The sequence below is a fragment of the Cannabis sativa genome, chromosome 9 (genome assembly GCF_029168945.1).
Source record: "Cannabis sativa cultivar Pink pepper isolate KNU-18-1 chromosome 9, ASM2916894v1, whole genome shotgun sequence".
In the NCBI taxonomy this organism is placed as follows: Eukaryota; Viridiplantae; Streptophyta; class Magnoliopsida; order Rosales; family Cannabaceae; genus Cannabis; species Cannabis sativa.
Window position 1 is genome coordinate 28,212,300 of NC_083609.1, and position 20,637 is coordinate 28,232,936.

Genomic DNA, 20,637 nt, shown 5'->3' on the forward strand with positions numbered 1-20,637 from the left:
TGTGTTGGCTGGCTTGGAGGCTGTTGGTAAAATCCATGTAAGTTTACTTTTAATTGTTTTCAAGAAAACTAGGTTTCTTTTTGGTTGCTCATTAGTTTCTAGTATGTTTTGCAACTGTTTTAATGCATTCTTTCTTTTTTAGGTCCCCGCACCCAATCCAGATGTTGTTGGTGAAAAGTCAGATGCCCTTCATACTGATGAAGAAACTGAGGACACTGTCTCTCATACATCTCTGTTGGATAAGAGGAAGCGTGCTCCGGCCTTGAAATCTCCATTTGTTGATTTCGGGTCTACTGATGTCGGGAGCACTCCAATGGAGCTTATGTCCTCAGGTTCTCAATCAGCTGGGGATGATAGGGATTTCAAAATGGTGACTTATGTGAAGGGCCTTTATGCTCTTAATGATGCTTTTGCTGATCCCGTATCTACCGAGATTGAGGCAAAATTTGACGCTTGGATTGGTGAAGGATTGCTTAAACATCCTAGGTGACTGTTTTTATTAAATCTGTTTTTGTTTTTTTTTTTTTCAGTTTTATTCCTGTTTTAATGCTATTTTTTTGCTGTTTTTTTGTTGTTGTAGGCATTATAATTGTTATGAAGACGGCGCAAAGAAATTTACCCCGGGTTTTAGGCTAGGTGTTGATTATGTTGAGGATAAAACTTGGTTTTATCATTTGGCCACATGCGACATGTTTATGAACGACTCGGTAAAGTTTCCAATTTATATTGTAGTTATGATAGTTTATTTTCAGTTGCTTTATAAATATTTTTTAGTTTTGATACTGCATTTCAGTTTTTTTACAGTTGTTCAACCTTTTCATTTGTGTTTCTGTGTTGTTTTTTTTCTCAGCATATGAACACCATATTCTATTACCTTCGGAAAAAAGGTAAATATTCTTCCGCTGTGACGTTGAATTTCGCAACTACTGATTGTCTGTTTGATGATTCCATCCAAGCATTGTACCACAAATATAACAAGGCCAAGTCAATGAAGACTAAGATGTCACACATTCACGCTGCCCACCCAATAGCGCATTACATCCGAGGTATGCGCATTCCCTGTTCCAAGCCTTGGTATGAAGCCGATCATGTGCTATTCATCATCAATTTAAGAAGGGAAAGTCATTGGGTTTTTGGGCGTCTTGACTTGAACGAAGGGACGTTGTTTCTGTACAATTCTTTGAGGACCGCGAAGATGAATGCCGCAGCTAGGAATGCGATGAAGGCTTATTCCGTGTTGCTGCCTTTGTTTTTCGATTTACTTGGGTTCTGGAAGAATAGAGCACAAGCTCCTGCCTCAGTTTCTGACCCTACAGCTCCATTCAGAATCGTGGAGCTTAGTGGTCTTGCGTCTCGACGAAGAAGTGAGTGTTTCTTTTAAGTTTCTTTTATGTTGTTTTTTAGTTTCTAAACTGTTTACTTTTTCTTTCTGTTTTTTATAGTGATTGCGGGGCATATGTTGCTGCCTTTGCTGAATTCTTTATCCACGGAAAGGATGTCCCTGCAGACTTTGACATCGAAGTTTATCGTACCCGACTTGCTTCACTTTTCTTCTCGTACGGCCAAAGGAAAATTGACGAAAGCATTGACAGCGAGGATGAGAAGCAAAGCAAGTCTTCTAAGGCATCTAAATTGAAGAAATAGGATCTTTTAATTTGGTGGCTCTTTTCTGTTATTTGTTGAATCTATTACCAGACAATTTTTAGTGTTGTTGTTTCAATGTAGGTATTATATTTGATTTTATACTATGTACCTGGTTTAAAACTTTTAGGATATTTGACATTTACTCCTTATAATATCTTTATTGTATAGGTTTGTATGTCCCAAAGTTGTTTGTTTTTTTTTTAATTGTTCAAGTTCTTATATACGGTCGCACAACTATGGAGAAACTATTAACCAACTGAATACAAACTATGTTTTTATTTTTCCTAAATTGTGCTATGAATGTATTTTTATTCTTCGTATTCCATTAATCCTTTTCCCTTTATTCAAGTTATGTTTTATCAATTATTGACTGACTGCCTTTAAAACTGTAAAGAAGAAGTCATTCCGGTACTTAATATTTTACAAAGGGTCGCAACTGTAACAAAACGATTTTGAAACTATTAAAAATCTATTTCAAATTTCATAAAAATGAAATCCCATGTATTTAGAACATCACAGATCAACCTGTTTGAATTTGCACACAAAATTAAACAATTCAAATATTTCATATGTATCTATTTTATTGCTTGATTGTTGCATGTCTTTCGATTGTGTTCGTGTTGTTCACATTTGCTGCACCTGTTATGTTTTTTTGTATCCCATTCAGATAAAAACCTTCGTTTCCTTGGTCTTCCAGATCTTATTTTTTGGTTTGGTGGCAGAACAATGATATCTTTTATGTTTTGTGGCACATCCCAAGTTGTGTGATTGTGTACCGGATATGTTGAGCCGCTGTATGTTTCAAGCCATGTTCGCGTGGTGTAATAACCCGAACAGTAGTTGTAAACATTCAAGTTCATCTCTTTTATAACAGCAAGCGCATGAGCACACGGTAACTCATCAAGTTGGAATCTGTTGCAACTGCATGTTTTCTCCTTGAGGTTGATGACCCATGATCTGGTTAGTTCAATGACTTCGAACATGGTCTCGTTTATTGGTTTTACCTGCGGATTAAGTGTAAAACTGTTAATATGTATAACAACGACAAACAAACTATTAAGAAACTATAATGCAACTAAAATATTAAACATTTCATTACACTTTCTGTCAATGAGTCCACAAAGTTATCAACTAATTTCTTCTCTGCTGTAGGTGTTAAAAATGTTGTTGTTTTCTGTGCTTTTTTCCTGTTTGTGTATGTCCATTGTTGAATCAATGCTCTCAATGACTCCATCAGTGTTGTGATTGGTAGCTCTCTAGCTGCCAAGTTTGCTGCATTTAGAGATTCAGCAATGTTTGAAGTCATAGTTGAATACCTGTTGTTTTTGCAGTGGTATCTTGACCATTTGTGGTATCCAACTTGTTGTAAATATGGTCTTACATGGATGTCTAAGCTGTCCAACTCGCTCATATGGTATTCAAATTTCCTCTCTGTGTATGCTCTGGCTGCAGCGAAGAATGGTTTATCCAGCTTGCTTGCATTCTTCTTGAAGGTTGCTTTTAGGTTGCTTAAGAGGTGGTATACACAATAACAATGTGTGATTTCTGGAAATACTTGACAAGCTGCCTTACTTATGCTCTCATGTCTATCTGAGATCAAGCACTGTTCCTCTCTAATCCCATATGTTTCTCTCACTTTTGTGAAAAACCATTGCCATGAGTTGTTGTTTTCTGAATCCACAACAGAAAAAGCTAGTGGAAAAATGTGCCCATTTGCATCCTGTGTACAAGCAGAGAGCAATGTACCTCCATATGTTGATTTAAGGAAAGTTCCGTCAACAACTATTATAGGTTTGCATTTCTTCCATCCTTTTATTGATGCATCCAGTGCGACAAACAAGTACTTGAAGCTGTTGTCATCCTCTGTTTCCATGTGCACTATTGTTTCGGGATTAATTTTTTGCAACATGTGCAAAAAACCGGGCAGCAACCTGTATGATTCGTTGGCTTTTCCTCGTAATTCTTCTTGCGCGTGCTCTTTGCTTCTCCATGCTTTCATGTAGTTCATTCTCACCCCATACTTGTGTTTCATTTCTCCTCTGATGTCTTGTGGCGTTTGAGTTGTTTTTATGTTGGTGAACCGTGGCTTGATGTAGTTTCCAATCAATTTCGTTGTAGCTTGTCTCTTGTCTGCAAATCTGATGTTTAGATCACAAGTGTGTATCATCTTTCTGTCGTACTTTCGAATGATGAATGACTTTGTTGGCCCGTTTCTGGATGCTGTTAGTGCCCACTTGCATTTTGGATCCAAACAACAAATCTTGTATGTTCTTGCACATGATTTTTTAACTCTGAATTGGAAGTTGTTCCTAATTGCATAGAAACCAAGCACACTCTGCAGTGTTTCTTTGTCTTTGTATATTTGTGTTTCTTCTATTTCAGGATGATGCGGATCTGTGATTAGTAGTTCGTCATAATCTGTGATTTCTGGTTCCTTTTTTCTGTTGTTTTCCAGTTGCTCAACCATTTCCTCTGCCACAAGTTTTGCATAGTCCATGAAGTCAAAACTTTCTCCCCCAAATTCCGGTACTGTAGCTTCAATTATATGTTGTTGATTTGTTGAGTCTTCTGTTGTTGCTGCATTGTATTCGATTGGTTGTAAGGCGCTTGTATGTGTAATTAATGAATTGTCATTTCCAAAGAATGATGCATCGATGGTTGTTGTTGGGTTGTTGATGACATTCACACACATTGGGTATGTTGTGAAGTCGGGGTCTTTCAGTTTGAGTTGTATGTAGAAATGCAGGCTTTGATCATCCTTTATCCTCAATGGTTGGTATCCTTCCTTCACTTGATATTTCAGTTGCAAAACAGTTTTTTCTTGGTTGCACTCCAGGGCATCTTTGAGTTTCTGTTGCAAATCTTCATAGTTACAATTGGCAGAAATGTAGTGTCCACTGGCTTCATAATTTTCATAATTCATTCGATCATCGAATTGTCCATTGTAGAAGACTAGGAATGGAATCTCTTTCCTTTCCTGTGTTTTTGCAATGGTTATTAGTCCGAGGCAACGAATTTTAAAACTGGTTTGATTCTGTTATGAAATAGAGTACAAACTTACTTCTATCTCTGTTCCTTTGTTCAAGCATTGTATTTCCTGTCCTGATTCCTGATTTTGCCATTTTTTGGTTGTTAATAAACTACAAAGAAACGAGAATGAAACTATTAAGAAACTTCATTTAAATTTTGGGAAACTAACCATTTCTCAAACTGTTCTGTCCTCTATCTTTTCCACAATAAATTCCTGCAAAAAAACGTAATGAAACTATTATTAAATGATTATGCAACTGTAAACCAACTTAAAAACCACAATTCTATCCCCAAAATTACATAGTTCTTACTCATTGTCATTTTTCATCATGTTTATTCGAATCAGATCGATTTACAACTATTATAAAACTAATTTGCTACCATTAACATAAATCTTACCTTGTATATATGCTAGCTCTTGGTACTTGTCATTTGACACTTCTTCATGATTTCTAAACCATTTTCAAACGATAATGCAACTGTAAGCCAACGCAAAAAAAAAATAAAATACGTTATTAGTATCCCTTGGTTCCTTAATCAGAATCAGTTCTTGTTTATTGGTTTTACCATATGAATTTCCTGTTGCACACCAGTGAATCAACCAGAATGCAACTAAAAATGCCGTGTATCATTGTTGAAAAAAAATTTCAGTTCATACCTTTTTTTTTTGGATTTGAGGGGGAGCTCCAGATCTGTTCAATACAGATTTACATTGCTTCAATCTGAATTTTCGACGCTCGTTTGAGTGATATTGCACTATAAAAACCGAAATCAAATGTTGAAATTCAGTTTCTCCACGGTTGTCCTGCTCTTTTTTTTTTTTTTAAAATTTCTGTTTAGATCGTTGGATTTGTTCGTTTCCTATTGAAATTCGACGGGATTTACAGTTGTTTTACGTTCGATCTGGTTTCATTCTGGTTGCGTGGCCGACTGCATCGATGGAGCTTCATTCATCCTCTCCGTTTGTGACGTGCGGCTGAAGGTAAGGGCAAGTGGTATTTTTGTAATATTTTCACTTTGGGCTGTACAAATGTTCATTGAGCCGGCCCACAGTATTGTTGTAATATTTTTCCCTTTTTAGAATATTCCGATTTTTTTCCCTAAAAATTATGCTTAATAATAGGGAAATTTACAAAAAATACTGGAATTTGGGTTAACTTTTACAAAAATACTGTCACACGGAAATTTTTTCAAAAATACTGTGTTTTTATAAAATACCAGTAAAACACAAAGCCGAACAACTCAAAACAATAGTAGAACACTAGTAAAACACCAGTGAAAACTTAACACAGTATACTGCAGTATGAAACTTATAAAAAAACACAGTAAAAGAGTAAAAAATACCGCCTGGCAGTATTTTTGTAAAAAAATGGCAAAAGTTAGTATACCATGTAAATTTCCCTAATAATATGATACATTTGTGATACCATACCATGAAAACTTAATAATGATGCCAAAATGATGTTACAAACAATGGTAATACATTGCAATGACTTGATAAAAGCTTAATTAACTTTTCACTCGTATATTTATTTTTATTTTGTTAGGCTGTGTTTTGAAGTTGGATTTCAACAAAAAAAAAAAAAAAAAAAAACATGTAAGGAAAAAAAAGTAGAAAATAAAAAATAATAAATTTCTATATTTGGTATGGAATAAAAAATGGGAAATTTACATGGTATATTAACTTTTGCCATTTTTTTTACAAAAATACTGTCAGCGGTATTTTTTTACTTTTTTACTGTGTTTTTTTATAAGTTTCATACTGCAGTATACTGTGTTAAGTTTCACTGGTGTTCTACTGGTGTTTTACTAGTGTTCTACTGTTGTTTTGAGTTATACTGCTTTGTGTTTTACTGGTGTTTTATAAAAACACAGTATTTTTGAAAAAATTTCCGTGTGACAGTATTTTTGTAAAAGTTAACTAAAATTTCAATATTTTTGTAAGTTTCCCTAAAAAATTGTATGGAAAACACTCAATTTAACCAAATTTTCTATATTAACCTTCTAAACATATACATATTTTAAAATTAATATGAGATGTCTAATCGTGTGTCAGTTTCTTTACTTCTATTAGAAGTCATTACAATATTTTCTCTTTTCATAAATAAATGCTCACTTCTTTAGCTAGAGAAGAAAGAGTACTTGGAAGGCATGTGTTTATGAAGAAGTTTCTACAAATCCACAACCCCAAAAGGTTTGTTTGTTCTTTCATAACTTACCTTATTTTATCTTGGTAGAACCAGAAGTTTTAGACAGATTCACTCAGATTGAGCCGTAAAAGACTTATCTTATGTTTTTGTGTTGTGCATGTGATTAATGTTTGTGTTTTGAGACCTATTGTGTTGGTCTTTGGAAAGTGTCAAAGCCCTTAAATTTCTATTCTCATAACACTAATAATAATTCTCAACTAATTAATAAACTTTACCCGTTTCAAACAAGAAATCAATGAATCAATGGAAATGTTGGGAATTTTCCAAAGAATATATTGTGAACTTTATTGAAGGAATAAACCCCTTATTTTAAACATAATGTATGGCAGGTTAAGGTAAAGAAGTGTTTTTTTCTTTAATTCAACAATCAACAATGTCTACCAATTTTTCTCCTGTTACACCTCACTTTCGTAGGATACTCTTACAAGATGATCTATTTGACAATAAGCTTGTAAGCTTTCCTTTTTAGTTATTTTAATTTTTAGGCTTGATGATATATAATTACACTAACTTTTGGCATTTTCTTTCTTCCATGCATGCTTAATTTCTAGAAAATTTCAAGTGAGTCTATGCTGAAATATGGGACTAGTACTATTGATACATCAAACCCAATTGTCCTAAAAGTTCCTAGTGGTGGAGCATGGGAAGTTAAATTGACCAAATTTGATGATGATGATCATCTATGGTTGGGTGAAGGTTGGCCAGAATTTGCAAGGCATCACTCCATAAAATGTGGATATACATTGTATTTTAGATATGAAGGCCAATCTAGATTTTATGTAGTCATAGTTAATGAAAATGGATCAGAAATAGATTACCCTGTTAATGATTCCAAACATTTTGATAAGATAAATCCCGATTTCGATAAGCTACTAATGCCCCTACCTGAGAAGGGTGAAAAAAAAACCAAGATCTTCATTGTGATGAAATTATCTTCAACAGTCAGTCAGCACCATTTCCTTCTCCAAAGAAAAAAGGTTTGGTTAAATTGTTTTGTATTGTATATTACATGTTTATGTTAGTGTTTTATTGACATTGTGATTTTGCATAAATTTACAGGGAGGTTTAAGGCTTGTGCTAAATGGGGTGATGGATTAGGTGAACATTTTGTTGTTCCTAGCATTAAGACTTTAATGACTATAAAAGAGAAAGAAAAAGAGAAAGATTTATCTAGGAATGAAAACTTGGCATCCCAAAATCCATTTTTCAAGTCTGTCATACAAAAAAGGCATTTACATATTCAATATGACATGGTAAGTTTTCTTTGTAAATTGGATAAAGGGGTCATTATTTTGTCTTTATTTATACAGTTATACTAATTTCTTACTTGTTTTAATGATTTTAGGCCTTACCAAAAAATTTTTGGAGACAGAATATGAATGAAAACTCTTGTCATTATATTACTCTACATGTTCCTCATGATCAAAATAAGATTTGGCCTGTAAGACTTTATGTGCGTCTTAGAAGTACTTGCCTATTTCGAAGGGCTGCATTTCGAAAAAAGGATTGGCAGAGATTTGTTGATGAAAATCATTTGAAAGTGGGAGATGTTTGTATATTTGAACTTATTGATAAAAATGAAATGAAGTTCCAAGTTACCATTAATCGAGCAAATTCTGAAGGTTAGTAACTTAATTAACAATAAGGTGAATAAAGGTTCAAAATTATTTACATTTTAAGTGTTCTTGAATTTAGTATGCTAATACAACTTTGTTCATATGTTAAAGACAATACTATGAAGTTTGGGACTAGCAGCAAGGTTATTAATGGCACTGCTTTTGAGGATGACAAATTGTTTGGAGGAGAGATTAAACAGTCTAATCCCAGTTTCCGATTGAAATTGGCGGTGTCAGGTTCTCGGGTGCAGGTATGGTTTCGTACAGATTAATTAATCATTTTATGCAAATGGGATTCTACATACTCATTATAATTGAAAAACCGTGTTTTTGCAAATGTCAGTTGTATATAAGAAAATATAAAAACTGTAATCGTTTGCAGCAGCAGAAAGTAATTCTGCTACAGCAAAACAGAACAGGCAGAATATAAAATATTTGCAGAAAAATAAATAACTTGACACAAGAGATTTATACGTGGTATCAGTGTTCTCCCGAACACTCCTAGTCCACGGGGCCACGCCCAGAGAATGAAATCAATTAATAAAATCTCAAAATTACAAAGACAATTGACTTAAACAAGTTTAGACTCCCTCTAAAGTATTGCCGCAATCCTTTGTAATCCACTTTATGAATCTGACTTCTTGAAACACCTTCAAGCCCAAACTCCCTTCGTCTTTGAAGTGTGAGTGCTTACTTCCTCTCGAAGTAAGGCTTCAACAAGTCTTCTCCCGAAGACCAAGTGCTTACTTCCTCCCGAAGTAAGGCTTTATCAAGTCTTCTCCCGAAGACCAATCTCTTGTTCAGTCAAGTAGTTCTTCACAACCTCTAGGATAGAGTAAGAACAGAAATAGAACAACTAGAACCTAGATGAACAACTAGGCTCTCACACAACAAAGAAAGACTCTCTTCTCTCAAAAGATAAATGCAAAAAATGAATAATGGAAGAGGTAATTCGAATGGTTGCTCTCTAGGCTCTATTTATAGACCATAGAAACCAAAGAGGCAACCACAAGTTCGAATTAGCAGCTGTACAAAAACTTTCCAAAAGAAACACGATCTGCTACATCAGATTCGGATGCTGACGCAGCAGATCTTACCAGAAACGGGAAACTTACTAAAATCGGGTCCGATCTTCTATCAATGCTTGATTCCTGCCAAAAACAGATTAGATATTCTGATTGTATCAAGATACAATCGAAATCAATAAGGAAAAGGTAATAAACAAAGTTTCCCTAAAAAAGACAACTTTCCAAAAGAGAATTCCTTCTCTTTTGAGAAGTTTTCAACAAAGGAAAGTGCAGCTGAAAGTGAAAATTTCCAAACAAGGAAAATGGCAACTAAACATCGAATTTAAAAGGTAAGAAATCGAAAATGAATGCACAACAATCTTACCATAAATGGAAAAATTATTTTGTCAACTAACTTGCCAAAAAAGGACTTTACAATCTCCCCCTTTGGCACTTTAGATGAACAAAATAATTTTTAACATAAAGTACCTGCAAGGCAAAGTTAGCAAGAGCAAAAGATACTACTCCCCCTGAGTAACACAATCGAATATCACAAAGAAACCAAAAACAAGCTAACTTTAAAAGATATGTTCACAAGTACTAACCAACCACAACTCCCCCTGGAAAAAAGGTCTAGAGTTGATAAAAACAAATTGAATGCTCAATAAAATGCACATTAATTAAAAAATATTTTGACAACTAAATTGCCAAAAAAAAGACCTAACAATCTCCCCCTTTGGCACTTTAGATAATCAAAATATTATTAATTAACAAACACCTACAAAACAAAGTTAGCGAAACAAACATAAAAACTCCCCCTGAGAAGCACAACATTAAACTAAAATAAAAAGATAACTTTGACCAAAGACGAACACAAACACAAACACAAACACAAACCTCAACTCCCCCTAGACAGTTGAGTATACAATTACTCCCCCTTTTTGTTTATCTAAAAGGGCCAAAGACAAAAAGAGATGAAAATTTAGAAATATGTCCAACAAAAACAAAAAGAAAGAAAACTTATGCCCCATAAAGCTTGATCAATGAGGACAGCTGCTTGGACATCTCTTGCTGAACCTCCTCCATGGCAGCAAGACGATTGGAGCAGCAAGAAGAGCATTTGAGGGGGCTTGTTCGAATTCCTCCATTTTCCTTGGATGCCCGAGGTTCTTAGTTGTAGCAATGAATTTCTGAAAGTAAGAATGAGAAACAAAGAAGCAAGAACACAAAAAATAGAGATCGGGTAGCTAGGTTATAAAAAACAAAGGAAGTTGGTTTCTATAATCATGTGAGAGAGGATTAAAAGAGGAAACCAACTTAAAAAGAGAAACTACCAGCCCAAGAACACAAAAGGAAACCGCTCATTCTCTTGCAACTCCTTTCCTTTTTTTTTAAAAAAAATAAAAGGAAACTAGAATTACCAACAATATTTTCAAAAATAAGTCAATCTTTCAAGATTAAAGACACATTACCATATAAAAGATCAATCTTTAAATGGAAACATATCAAAAATAAATCAAGGAAGAATGAATGATGATACTTACCATTTAAGCACAAGATTTCCTAAACCCATGAAGCAAGTCACACGCCTCCCTCTCTTTTTTATATTATTTTTTTTTATTTTTTATAAATTGAACCCGAAAATAAAATGCAATGTGTACAATAAATATATGTGATTCGAATCAAGCAAAGAAATCAAATATCATTGACAATTGACAAAATAAAATACATGTTATGCTTTTAAAGAAAATAACTAATCAGTATGTCAGGGACAAATCATACTTAATTGATGGTGAGGAAAAAGATATGCATGTTACTAAAAATTGTTAACCAGGATTATCAATTTAATTTTAATAGAGGAGACTTACAAATTTGAACACACTTGTCAGACATAAGTGTGTGCAGTGAAAATAGGATCATTGTCCTTGGCAAGATTTTTCATTTTCGCCTTTTTCAATTTGATCCCGCAACTGGATGCTTTCACACCATACTGAAGGTAGCCCTTTTCTATGGTAGTGCATCCTCATCATAGTTGCTAATTACAATGTTCCAGCTTACTCAACAGATGGCTTTCACACCTCAGTATGGGTAGCTCTATTCCAGCAAGGGGCCTGACAAGACTGAAACAAAAATTGCTCAACTCTGTATAAGTACATTATTTAATCCTAGACACAAATAAAGAGTAACATGAACCTTTTAACACAACATCACAAAGTATGATAAGAATGAGATCCTAACTGATTATAATCCAAAAGCATAAACATGATTGTCAAAATACAATGATAGGAGATTAAAAGCTAGAGAAGAATCACATAACACTATTGTACAAAAATTATGAACATGATAAAATTAAACAATGCAAACTCCCAAAGACTTTCTGAGGGAGTCAAAGCGACTTGCATCTAGGGCCTTTGTGAAAATATCAGCTAATTGTTTTTCAGTATCAACATATTCTAATTGCAATGATTTATTTTCAACAAGTTCCCTGATAAAGTGATGTCTTATATCAATGTGCTTTATTCTAGAATGTTGAACAGGATTTTTGGCACTAGTATTATCACAAAAAATAGTCAAAACACCTAATTCAAACCCATAATCAATCAACACTTGTTTCAACCACAATAGTTGAGTACAACAACTGCCAGCAACTATGTACTCAGCTTCGGCAGTGGACAAGGAGATGGAATTCTGTTTCTTGCTATGCCAAGATACTAGATTATTCCCAAGAAAGAAACACCCTCCACTTGTGCTCTTTCGATCATCAGCATTGCCTGCCCAATCTGCATCACTAAAACAAGCAAGATTTGAATTAGTATCTTTTGAGTACCAAATTCCATAATCAGGGGTGCTATTAACATATCTAATAATCCTTTTTACAGCTGATACATGAGATTCCATAGGATTACTTTGATATCTAGCACACACTCCCACACTGTAACAGATATCAGGACGACTAGCAGTTAAATACAAAAGACTTCCAATCATGCTACGATAGAGTGTAGTGTCTACCTTTACTCCATTCTCATCTTTTGTTAATTTCAGTGTGGTGCTCATTGGAGTACTTACCTGCTTAGCCGATTCAAGGCCAAATTTCTTGACAAGGTTCTTAGCATACTTACTTTGAGATACAAATGTACCTCCTTCCATTTGTCTCACTTGAAGACCCAAAAAGAAATTAAGCTCACCAACCATGCTCATTTCAAATTCACTTTTCATTTGATCAACAAATACCTGCACTTCATGGTTAGATGTAGAACCAAAAACTATATCATCAACATAAATTTGAGCAATGATAAAATCAGATTTTATATGCTTAATGAAAAGAATTTTATCCACACTGCCTCTGTGATAGTCATGAGAAAGTAAAAATTGAGTCAACCTTTCATACCAAGCTCGAGGAGCTTGTTTCAGACCATACAAAGCTTTTTCAAGCTTGTATACATGGTCTGGAAATTGAGGATCTTCGAATCCTTTTGGTTGCTCAACATAAACTTCCTCATTCAATATACCATTTAGGAAGGCAGATTTCACATCCATTTGAAATAATTTAATATTCAAAATACAAGCAATACACAAAAGTAAACGAATTGATTCTAATCTTGCAACAGGAGCAAAAGTTTCATCAAAATCAATACCTTCTACTTGTGTGTACCCTTGTGCCACCAAACGAGCCTTGTTTCTCACAATTGTACCGAACTCATCACTTTTATTTTTAAATAACCACTTTGTTCCAATTACATTTATACCTTTTGGTCTTCGGACCAAAATCCATACCTTGTTGCGAACAAATTGGTTGAGTTCATCTTGCATTGCATTGAGCCATTCCTCAAAGGTCATGGCTTCCTTCACATTGTTCGGTTCATATTGAGAAACAAAACAATGAAAGCTGATTAAATTAACATACCTTCTGCGAGTTACCATGCTTTCTTCAGGATTTCCAAGGATGAGATCTTTTGGATGATTCAATTTGACTCTGGTGCTTGGTTCTTTCTGAATAGAATCAGTGATGATGTTTGGATGAGTCAAGATAGACGGTTCTGGTTCTTCAGTCTCAGTTGCAGCAGCAGATTCGTCATTTGCAGCATCAGCAATGGGTTCTGCTGCATCAGGATCTGCTTTTGCTGCTTCTGGAGGAGCATCCATGAGACTATCTATCTTGGCTTCTGTGGAAAATTCTGAGAAATCTTTAGAATCATCAACAACCACATTAGCTGATTCCAAAACAGTTTGCGTTCTCATGTTATATACACGATAAGCTCTACTGTTTAAGGAATATCCAATAAACACACCAACATCACTTTTAGCATCAAATTTACCAATATGCTCACGATCTCTATAGACATAACACACACATCCAAAAACATGAAAATGACTTACATTGGGGCGCTTACATTTCCAGATTTCATAAGATGTTTTTGAGGTACCTGGACGAATAAACACTCTGTTTATTATGTAGCAAGCTGTGTTAATAGCTTCAGCCCATAAGCGCTTTGTCAACTTCTTGCTATTTAACATCACTCTTGCCATTTCCTGCAATGTTCGATTCTTCCTCTCAACAACTCCATTTTGTTGAGGAGTTTTGGGAGCTGAAAATTCATGAGTTATACCTGTAGACTTGCAAAAATCATCATACACAGAATTTTCAAACTCCTTACCATGATCACTTCGAATTCGAACAATTTTCCCAATATTACAACCTTTCTCAACTCTTAATCTCAAACAAAGAGTTTTAAAGGCATCAAAAGTGTCAGATTTTTCTCTTAAGAAATCTACCCAAGTAAAACGAGAGAAATCATCAACACACACAAAGATATATCGTTTACCATTCAAACTTTCAACTTGGATTGGACCCATAAGATCCATGTGAAGCAATTCCAATACTTTTGAGGTATTGATATCAGACACAGGCTTGTGAGTGATTTTTAATTGCTTCCCAAGTTGACACGGTTCACACTTACCAACACTTTCTTTACCAAGCTTGGGAAGTCCTCGAACAATACCTGCATTTGACAATTTTTTCAGGTTTTTATAATTAATATGCCCAAGCTTGGCATGCCACAAATCTGTGGTGTTGTTGATAGCTGAATGACAAGTAAACACAGGGGTTAGAGTGTAACAGTTATCATTGGATCGAAATCCTTGCAAGATACATTCATTATCATCATTAAGAACATAGCAATGATCACTATCAAATGAAACAGTATACCCTTGGTCACAAATTTGACTAATGCTAAGTAAATTAGCCCTTAGTCCTTCAACTAACATCACATTTTTCAGTCTGGGTAAACCTTCAAAATTTAGAGTTCCCATACCAACAACTTTACCAGCTAAGCCATTACCAAACGTGACCTCACCACATTGCATTGGTTTGATATTCATTAAAAAATCCTTGTCACCTGTCATATGTCTAGAACAACCACTGTCAAAATACCACATTTGAGAAGCAGCACTTTTATCAGAAAAACCAACTAGACATTTTTCTTTTTCAATCCATTTTTGTTTCAAAGCACTATGTTTCTTTTGAAAAAAATTCAAATTACCAAAATAATTTGTTTTAAACAAATTTTTCAACGTGAAACATTTAGATCTGATATGTCTTTTTCTACCACAAAAATGACAAGTAGGAACAAATCTTTTTACCTGAGATCTTACTCTTTTCGAAAATTCTAGAGATTTTGCGACATCAGAAACAGCTCTTGCTACAACAGTCTGTGAAACTGTTGCAGCAGACTTTGTAGCCTCAGAATGATTCGTTGGAACACTAGATTTTACAAACTTTGTGACTCCAGAATTTTCCATTCCATTTGATCCAATGCCTGCGAAACCTCTTTGACCTGCATTCTGTGCTTTTTCAAAAATAGAAGATCCAGGGTTAAGCATTTGAATATTTTTCTTAAAATTTTCAAGTTCCTTCTTTAAGAGAGTGATTTTTTCATCTTTATCACAAACATTTGTCTCATACTCTTTTATTTTCAGTTCACACATTTCAATTTGATGAGACAATTTTTTATTCAATTTATTCAACTCTCTATTTTCAGAAGCAACCTGAATCCATTTTTCATACATGACTTTGTATGATTCAGCAAGAGACTCTTCACAGATTTCAGACTCATCTGAATCTGATTCCTCTTGTTCGGTGGTATTATTCAGACATACCAATCTAGCTTTCACCTGTGAATCACACAACACATTAGACATAACAGAGGTTAGGGCAACATTTTCAGAATTATCTTCATCACTTTCGGTTTCATCATCACTCCAAGTGACATTGAAACTTTTCTTATTCTTTTTCAAAGTGTTTGCACACTCAGCTTGAATATGCCCAAAACCTTCACATTCCCTGCACTGAATTCCCTTTTTGTTAGAAACATATGGTTTAATAAAAGTATTACCTTTTGAACCTTTCGAAATATTCTTTTTATTTCCCATCTTTTTCATATATTTCTGAAAATTCTTAGTTAATACAGCAATCTCATCATCACATTCACTATCAGAATTTTCATTATCAGCAACTTTCAAAGCAATACTTTTACCTTTATCAGCAATGGATTTGGGTTTGTCCTTTTGTTTAATCTGTTGATTTAATTCAAAAGTACCTAAGGAACTCATCAATTCTTCCACCTTCATAGTGCTAAAATCTTTAGCTTCCTCCATTGCCAAAAGTTTAGTATCAAACCTTTCTGGAAGTACTCTAACAATTTTTCTTACAAGAACAGAATCATCAAGCTTTTCTCCAAGAGCAAAATATTCATTAGCAATGTCAGATAATTTTTCATAAAATTCAGTTAAAGTTTAATTATCAGACATTCTAAGCTCATCAAATTTAGTTTGAAGCATGATAAATCTAGATCTTTTCACATCAGAAGTTCCTTCAAACTGAGTTTGAAGGATCTCCCAAGCTTCCTTAGCAGAAACACAAGATGATATAAGTTTAATGTAACCCTCACCTACACCATTAAAGATAGCATGCAAGGCTTTGCTATTGTAGGCAGAAAGTTTATCATCTTCAATAGACCATTCCAGTTCAGATTTTATAGTAGTATTACCTGAAGAATCTGTCTCAACTAGAAGAGACCAACCTGAAAGAACCATTCTCCAAGCTTTCTCATCTTGAGATTTGATGAAGGCCCTCATTCTAACTTTCCAATAAGGATAGTTAGAGTCATTAAGCAACGGTGGTCTAGAAATAGAACTTCCTTCTGCAAAAAATGACATTTTAACACAAAAACGTTATAGGACCACACTAAGAGTTTATTGTCTTGCTCTGATACGAATTGAAAAACCGTGTTTTTGCAAATGTCAGTTGTATATAAGAAAATATAAAAACTGTAATCGTTTGCAGCAGCAGAAAGTAATTCTGCTACAGCAAAACAGAACAGGCAGAATATAAAATATTTGCAGAAAAATAAATAACTTGACACAAGAGATTTATACGTGGTATCAGTGTTCTCCCGAACACTCCTAGTCCACGGGGCCACGCCCAGAGAATGAAATCAATTAATAAAGTCTCAAAATTACAAAGACAATTGACTTAAACAAGTTTAGACTCCCTCTAAAGTATTGCCGCAATCCTTTGTAATACACTTTATGAATCTGACTTCTTGAAACACCTTCAAGCCCGAACTCCCTTCGTCTTTGAAGTGTGAGTGCTTACTTCCTCCCGAAGTAAGGCTTCAACAAGTCTTCTCCCGAAGACCAAGTGCTTACTTCCTCCCGAAGTAAGGCTTTATCAAGTCTTCTCCCGAAGACCAATCTCTTGTTCAGTCAAGTAGTTCTTCACAACCTCTAGGATAGAGTAAGAACAGAAATAGAACAACTAGAACCTAGATGAACAACTAGGCTCTCACACAACAAAGAAAGACTCTCTTCTCTCAAAAGATAAATGCAAAAAATGAATAATGGAAGAGGTAATTCGAATGGTTGCTCTCTAGGCTCTATTTATAGACCATAGAAACCAAAGAGGCAACCACAAGTTCGAATTAGCAGCTGTACAAAAACTTTCCAAAAGAAACACGATCTGCTACATCAGATTCGGATGCTGACGCAGCAGATCTGACCAGAAACGGGAAACTTACTAAAATCGGGTCCGATCTTCTATCAATGCTTGATTCCTGCCAAAAACAGATTAGATATTCTGATTGTATCAAGATACAATCGAAATCAATAAGGAAAAGGCAATAAATAAAGTTTCCCTAAAAAAGACAACTTTCCAAAAGAGAAGGAATTCTCTTTTGAGAAGTTTTCAACAAAGGAAAGTGCAGCTGAAAGTGCAACTTTCCAAACAAGGAAAATGGCAACTAAACACCGAATTTAAAAGGTAAGAAATCGAAAATGAATGCACAACAATCTTACCATAAATGGAAAAATTATTTTGTCAACTAACTTGCCAAAAAAGGACTTTACAATAATTTTGATATTTTCATATTATTAGTATGTGATTATGGTTGAGAAAGTAGAATAGGTTGAAATGTAAGGTAAGATAAGAATAATAAGGTTTTATTTCAAAACCGATATTGACAATGAGTGGAGTAGCTACCTAGCTAGCTTATGATCTTATATATAGTATTAAGTTTTCACTATTATTAATGTGAAACTACACATATGAATATTTTTCAGCAGCGCATTCCGATCCGTTTTTCAAGGCAGTTTTTTAAGGAAAAACCGAAAGCTGTAAGACTTAAGGTGGGGAAGAAGTGTTGGGATGTTAACTTGGCACATTGTGGAGGTGGAGTGGTTTTATGTGGTGGATGGCCTGCATTTGCTAAAGACAACAGATTGGTTCCTGGAGATTCTTTAATCTTCAAACTGATAACCAACCAAGTCAATCATACTTTGCTAGAAGTTACCATCATTTCTCATTGTATTGGCAATTAGTAAATATCTATTTTAATTCATCTATGCTCTAACTACCTAACTACTATGAGTGTTTGTTTTTATTAAAAAGTTATTTTTGAAAGAGTTTGGATGAATTTTTAAGTATGTTTTGTAGCTCTTTATATATTGGAAGTAAATTTTTTATGATAGGTTCTCTATGAATTAGGTCTTTTGAAATATTATGAGATGGTTTTTTATAGGTTTTAATTGAAATTTTAATATGTGCTCATCTTAAACTAAACAAAAGTTCACTTAAATTTCCTTCAAAAGTTTACAAGTAGATCTTTACATTTTGCCTTTTTTTAGTGATATGTTGAGGAATATTATTTTTTTTGTATTCGTAAATTAAAAATAATCTCATATTATATTTTATTAAAATGCATCAACTTTTGTAAATAGGTTGTTCAATATATTTTTACCATTTACTTAAGTTTAGCACATAATTTTTATTAACTTAAGAGGTATAATGGAGACATCATTTATAAAAGTGTGTATATCTTAAAAAATATAAAAATAAAAGTAAAAATTAAAATATGTAAAGTAAAGTGAGTATACAATGTAATTTTTTTTTTCTTTTATGTAAGTTTGGCACGATTGTTTAACAATGAGTTATGGTAGCCGTGATCCATATATCAAAGGTTAGGTTCAACCTGACCTATAAACACGAATTATCCGTGCCCGTGCCAGACTCATAGTTTATAATATGGGCCCGACCGTATTTATAAAAGATTATTTATACCACATACTGAAATTTTTAACTTTTTTACTATAGGGGAATCTTTTTCAAAAATATTGTGTAAGTTTTATACTGTGTACTGTGTACTGTGTTAAGCTTTTACTGTTATTTTTTAATTGTTCCACGGTTTTTTTTAGTTGTTCTGTTTTGTGTTCCACTGTTATTTTATAAAAACACAGTAATTTTGAAAAAAATTCTGTGTGACAGTATTTTAAAAATTAACTCAAATTTTAGTATTTTTGTAAATTTTCCTCTATAAAATTGGTTATAAACAAGCATGGCCCATATTTATAGAAAATTAGTGATTTATATGTATTTTTCAAAATAGTTTCTAATTTTAAAGCACATAGATTGTTCAACAAATGATTTTTCTTAACTTCTGCCAACAAAGGCATGTGGGAATAAGGATTTTTTTTTTTTTTAAAAAAATAAATTATAAACAATTTAAATCTTTTAGAAAATATATATAATTTTGAAACATTTTACACAATTTATTTTAAAATATAAAAAATAGATGAATTACCAAATAAAAAAAAAATGGTTGATAGATTCATTCGTGCTTTTCATTTTGTGCTTAAGTGTGACATTTTCGTGCTTTCATGTGATGTTGTGTTTAAGCTCATATTTTTTGTATTGTATCTAAGCCCATATTTATTTGTGTCTACCAGGTACAAGTCCATATTTTTTATAGTGTGTCGTATTTGTGTCACTTATGCTCGTAGTGGTTCGTGTCGTGTCGAAAAGCTCAATCCAAAGGTAAATGATGAGTATATGAATTGTTCCCAAAACCACAAAATTTTCTATTAAAAGATAATTTTTTTTCTTTTTTAAATTTAAAATATAAAATAATTTTAAATTTAAGACACTCCTTAGCGTATATAATTTTATTCTAAACATCTACTAAACAAAAATTGTTGGTCTATGTGTTATAGCACGCAAATTTTATGGGGTATTTGGTGTAAGAGTTTTACTTAGTAAATTTTAGTTGAGTGGAGTTGTGATTACTCAAAGTTAAATTTAAGTTAATTAGGATTTTTGCCCCCTGAATTTTGACATGTACCAAATTATGTTTCCTGAACTTTTAAAGTCGTTAAAAATGTTCCCTGAACTTTTAAGGTCGTTAAAAATGTTCCCTGAACTATTGAGATTGTTGGATTTAAGGACTTTTGTCTAATTTTATTCAATTTTACTATTTCAGTGATTGTTTATGTACTAAACCATGCTCCCCAGAACTTTAATATCCACCAAATCATGCCCTTGAATTTTGGCATGTACTAAATCATGCCCCCTGAACTTTCATCCACGTTAGACTTTTTTACTAAAATTGGAAAAAAAATCATTAAATCTAACAATCTCAATAGTTCATGAGGCATTTTCAACAACCTTAAAAGTTCAGGGAGGATGATTTGGTACATGTCAAAGTTCAAGGAGCAAAAATTCTAATTAGCCTAAATTTAAAGATGGGACACACACATACATAATGCGTAGAGTTCTCGATTTTTAGTTGGTGTAATGTTTTG

At 33.6% G+C, this 20,637-nt stretch overlaps 2 protein-coding genes across 2 annotated transcripts; both read left to right on the forward strand.

Moving 5' to 3' along the window:
* Positions 1-313: 313 nt before the first annotated feature.
* On the forward strand, positions 314-3,049 carry LOC133030763 (uncharacterized). Its single transcript, XM_061103616.1, has 3 exons — positions 314-486; positions 581-707; positions 851-3,049. Exons 1-3 carry the CDS (start codon positions 314-316, stop codon positions 1,379-1,381), a joined length of 831 nt encoding a protein of 276 aa, XP_060959599.1. The 3' UTR covers positions 1,382-3,049.
* A 4,404-nt stretch (positions 3,050-7,453) lies between these two features.
* Positions 7,454-18,381, forward strand: LOC115711084 (B3 domain-containing transcription factor VRN1-like). The gene is made up of 5 exons (XM_061104824.1): positions 7,454-7,829; positions 7,944-8,137; positions 8,230-8,506; positions 8,612-8,751; positions 18,124-18,381. The coding sequence occupies exons 1-5, from the start codon at positions 7,454-7,456 to the stop codon at positions 18,379-18,381; spliced, it is 1,245 nt and encodes a 414-aa protein (XP_060960807.1).
* The last annotated feature ends 2,256 nt before the right edge of the window (positions 18,382-20,637 follow it).

What these genes read in the sequence shown, in the direction of transcription:
- LOC133030763 (XM_061103616.1), top strand. Translation starts at nt 314, where the DNA reads ATGGAGCTTATGTCCTCAGGTTCTCAATCAGCTGGGGATGATAGGGAT. An exon ending in GGATTGCTTAAACATCCTAG is followed by an intron (nt 487 to 580) that starts GTGACTGTTTTT and finishes TTGTTGTTGTAG; the next exon opens with GCATTATAATTGTTATGAAG. An exon ending in ACATGTTTATGAACGACTCG is followed by an intron (nt 708 to 850) that starts GTAAAGTTTCCA and finishes TTTTTTTCTCAG; the next exon opens with CATATGAACACCATATTCTA.
- LOC115711084 (XM_061104824.1), top strand. Translation starts at nt 7,454, where the DNA reads ATGCTGAAATATGGGACTAGTACTATTGATACATCAAACCCAATTGTC. An exon ending in TACATATTCAATATGACATG is followed by an intron (nt 8,138 to 8,229) that starts GTAAGTTTTCTT and finishes TAATGATTTTAG; the next exon opens with GCCTTACCAAAAAATTTTTG. An exon ending in TAATCGAGCAAATTCTGAAG is followed by an intron (nt 8,507 to 8,611) that starts GTTAGTAACTTA and finishes CATATGTTAAAG; the next exon opens with ACAATACTATGAAGTTTGGG.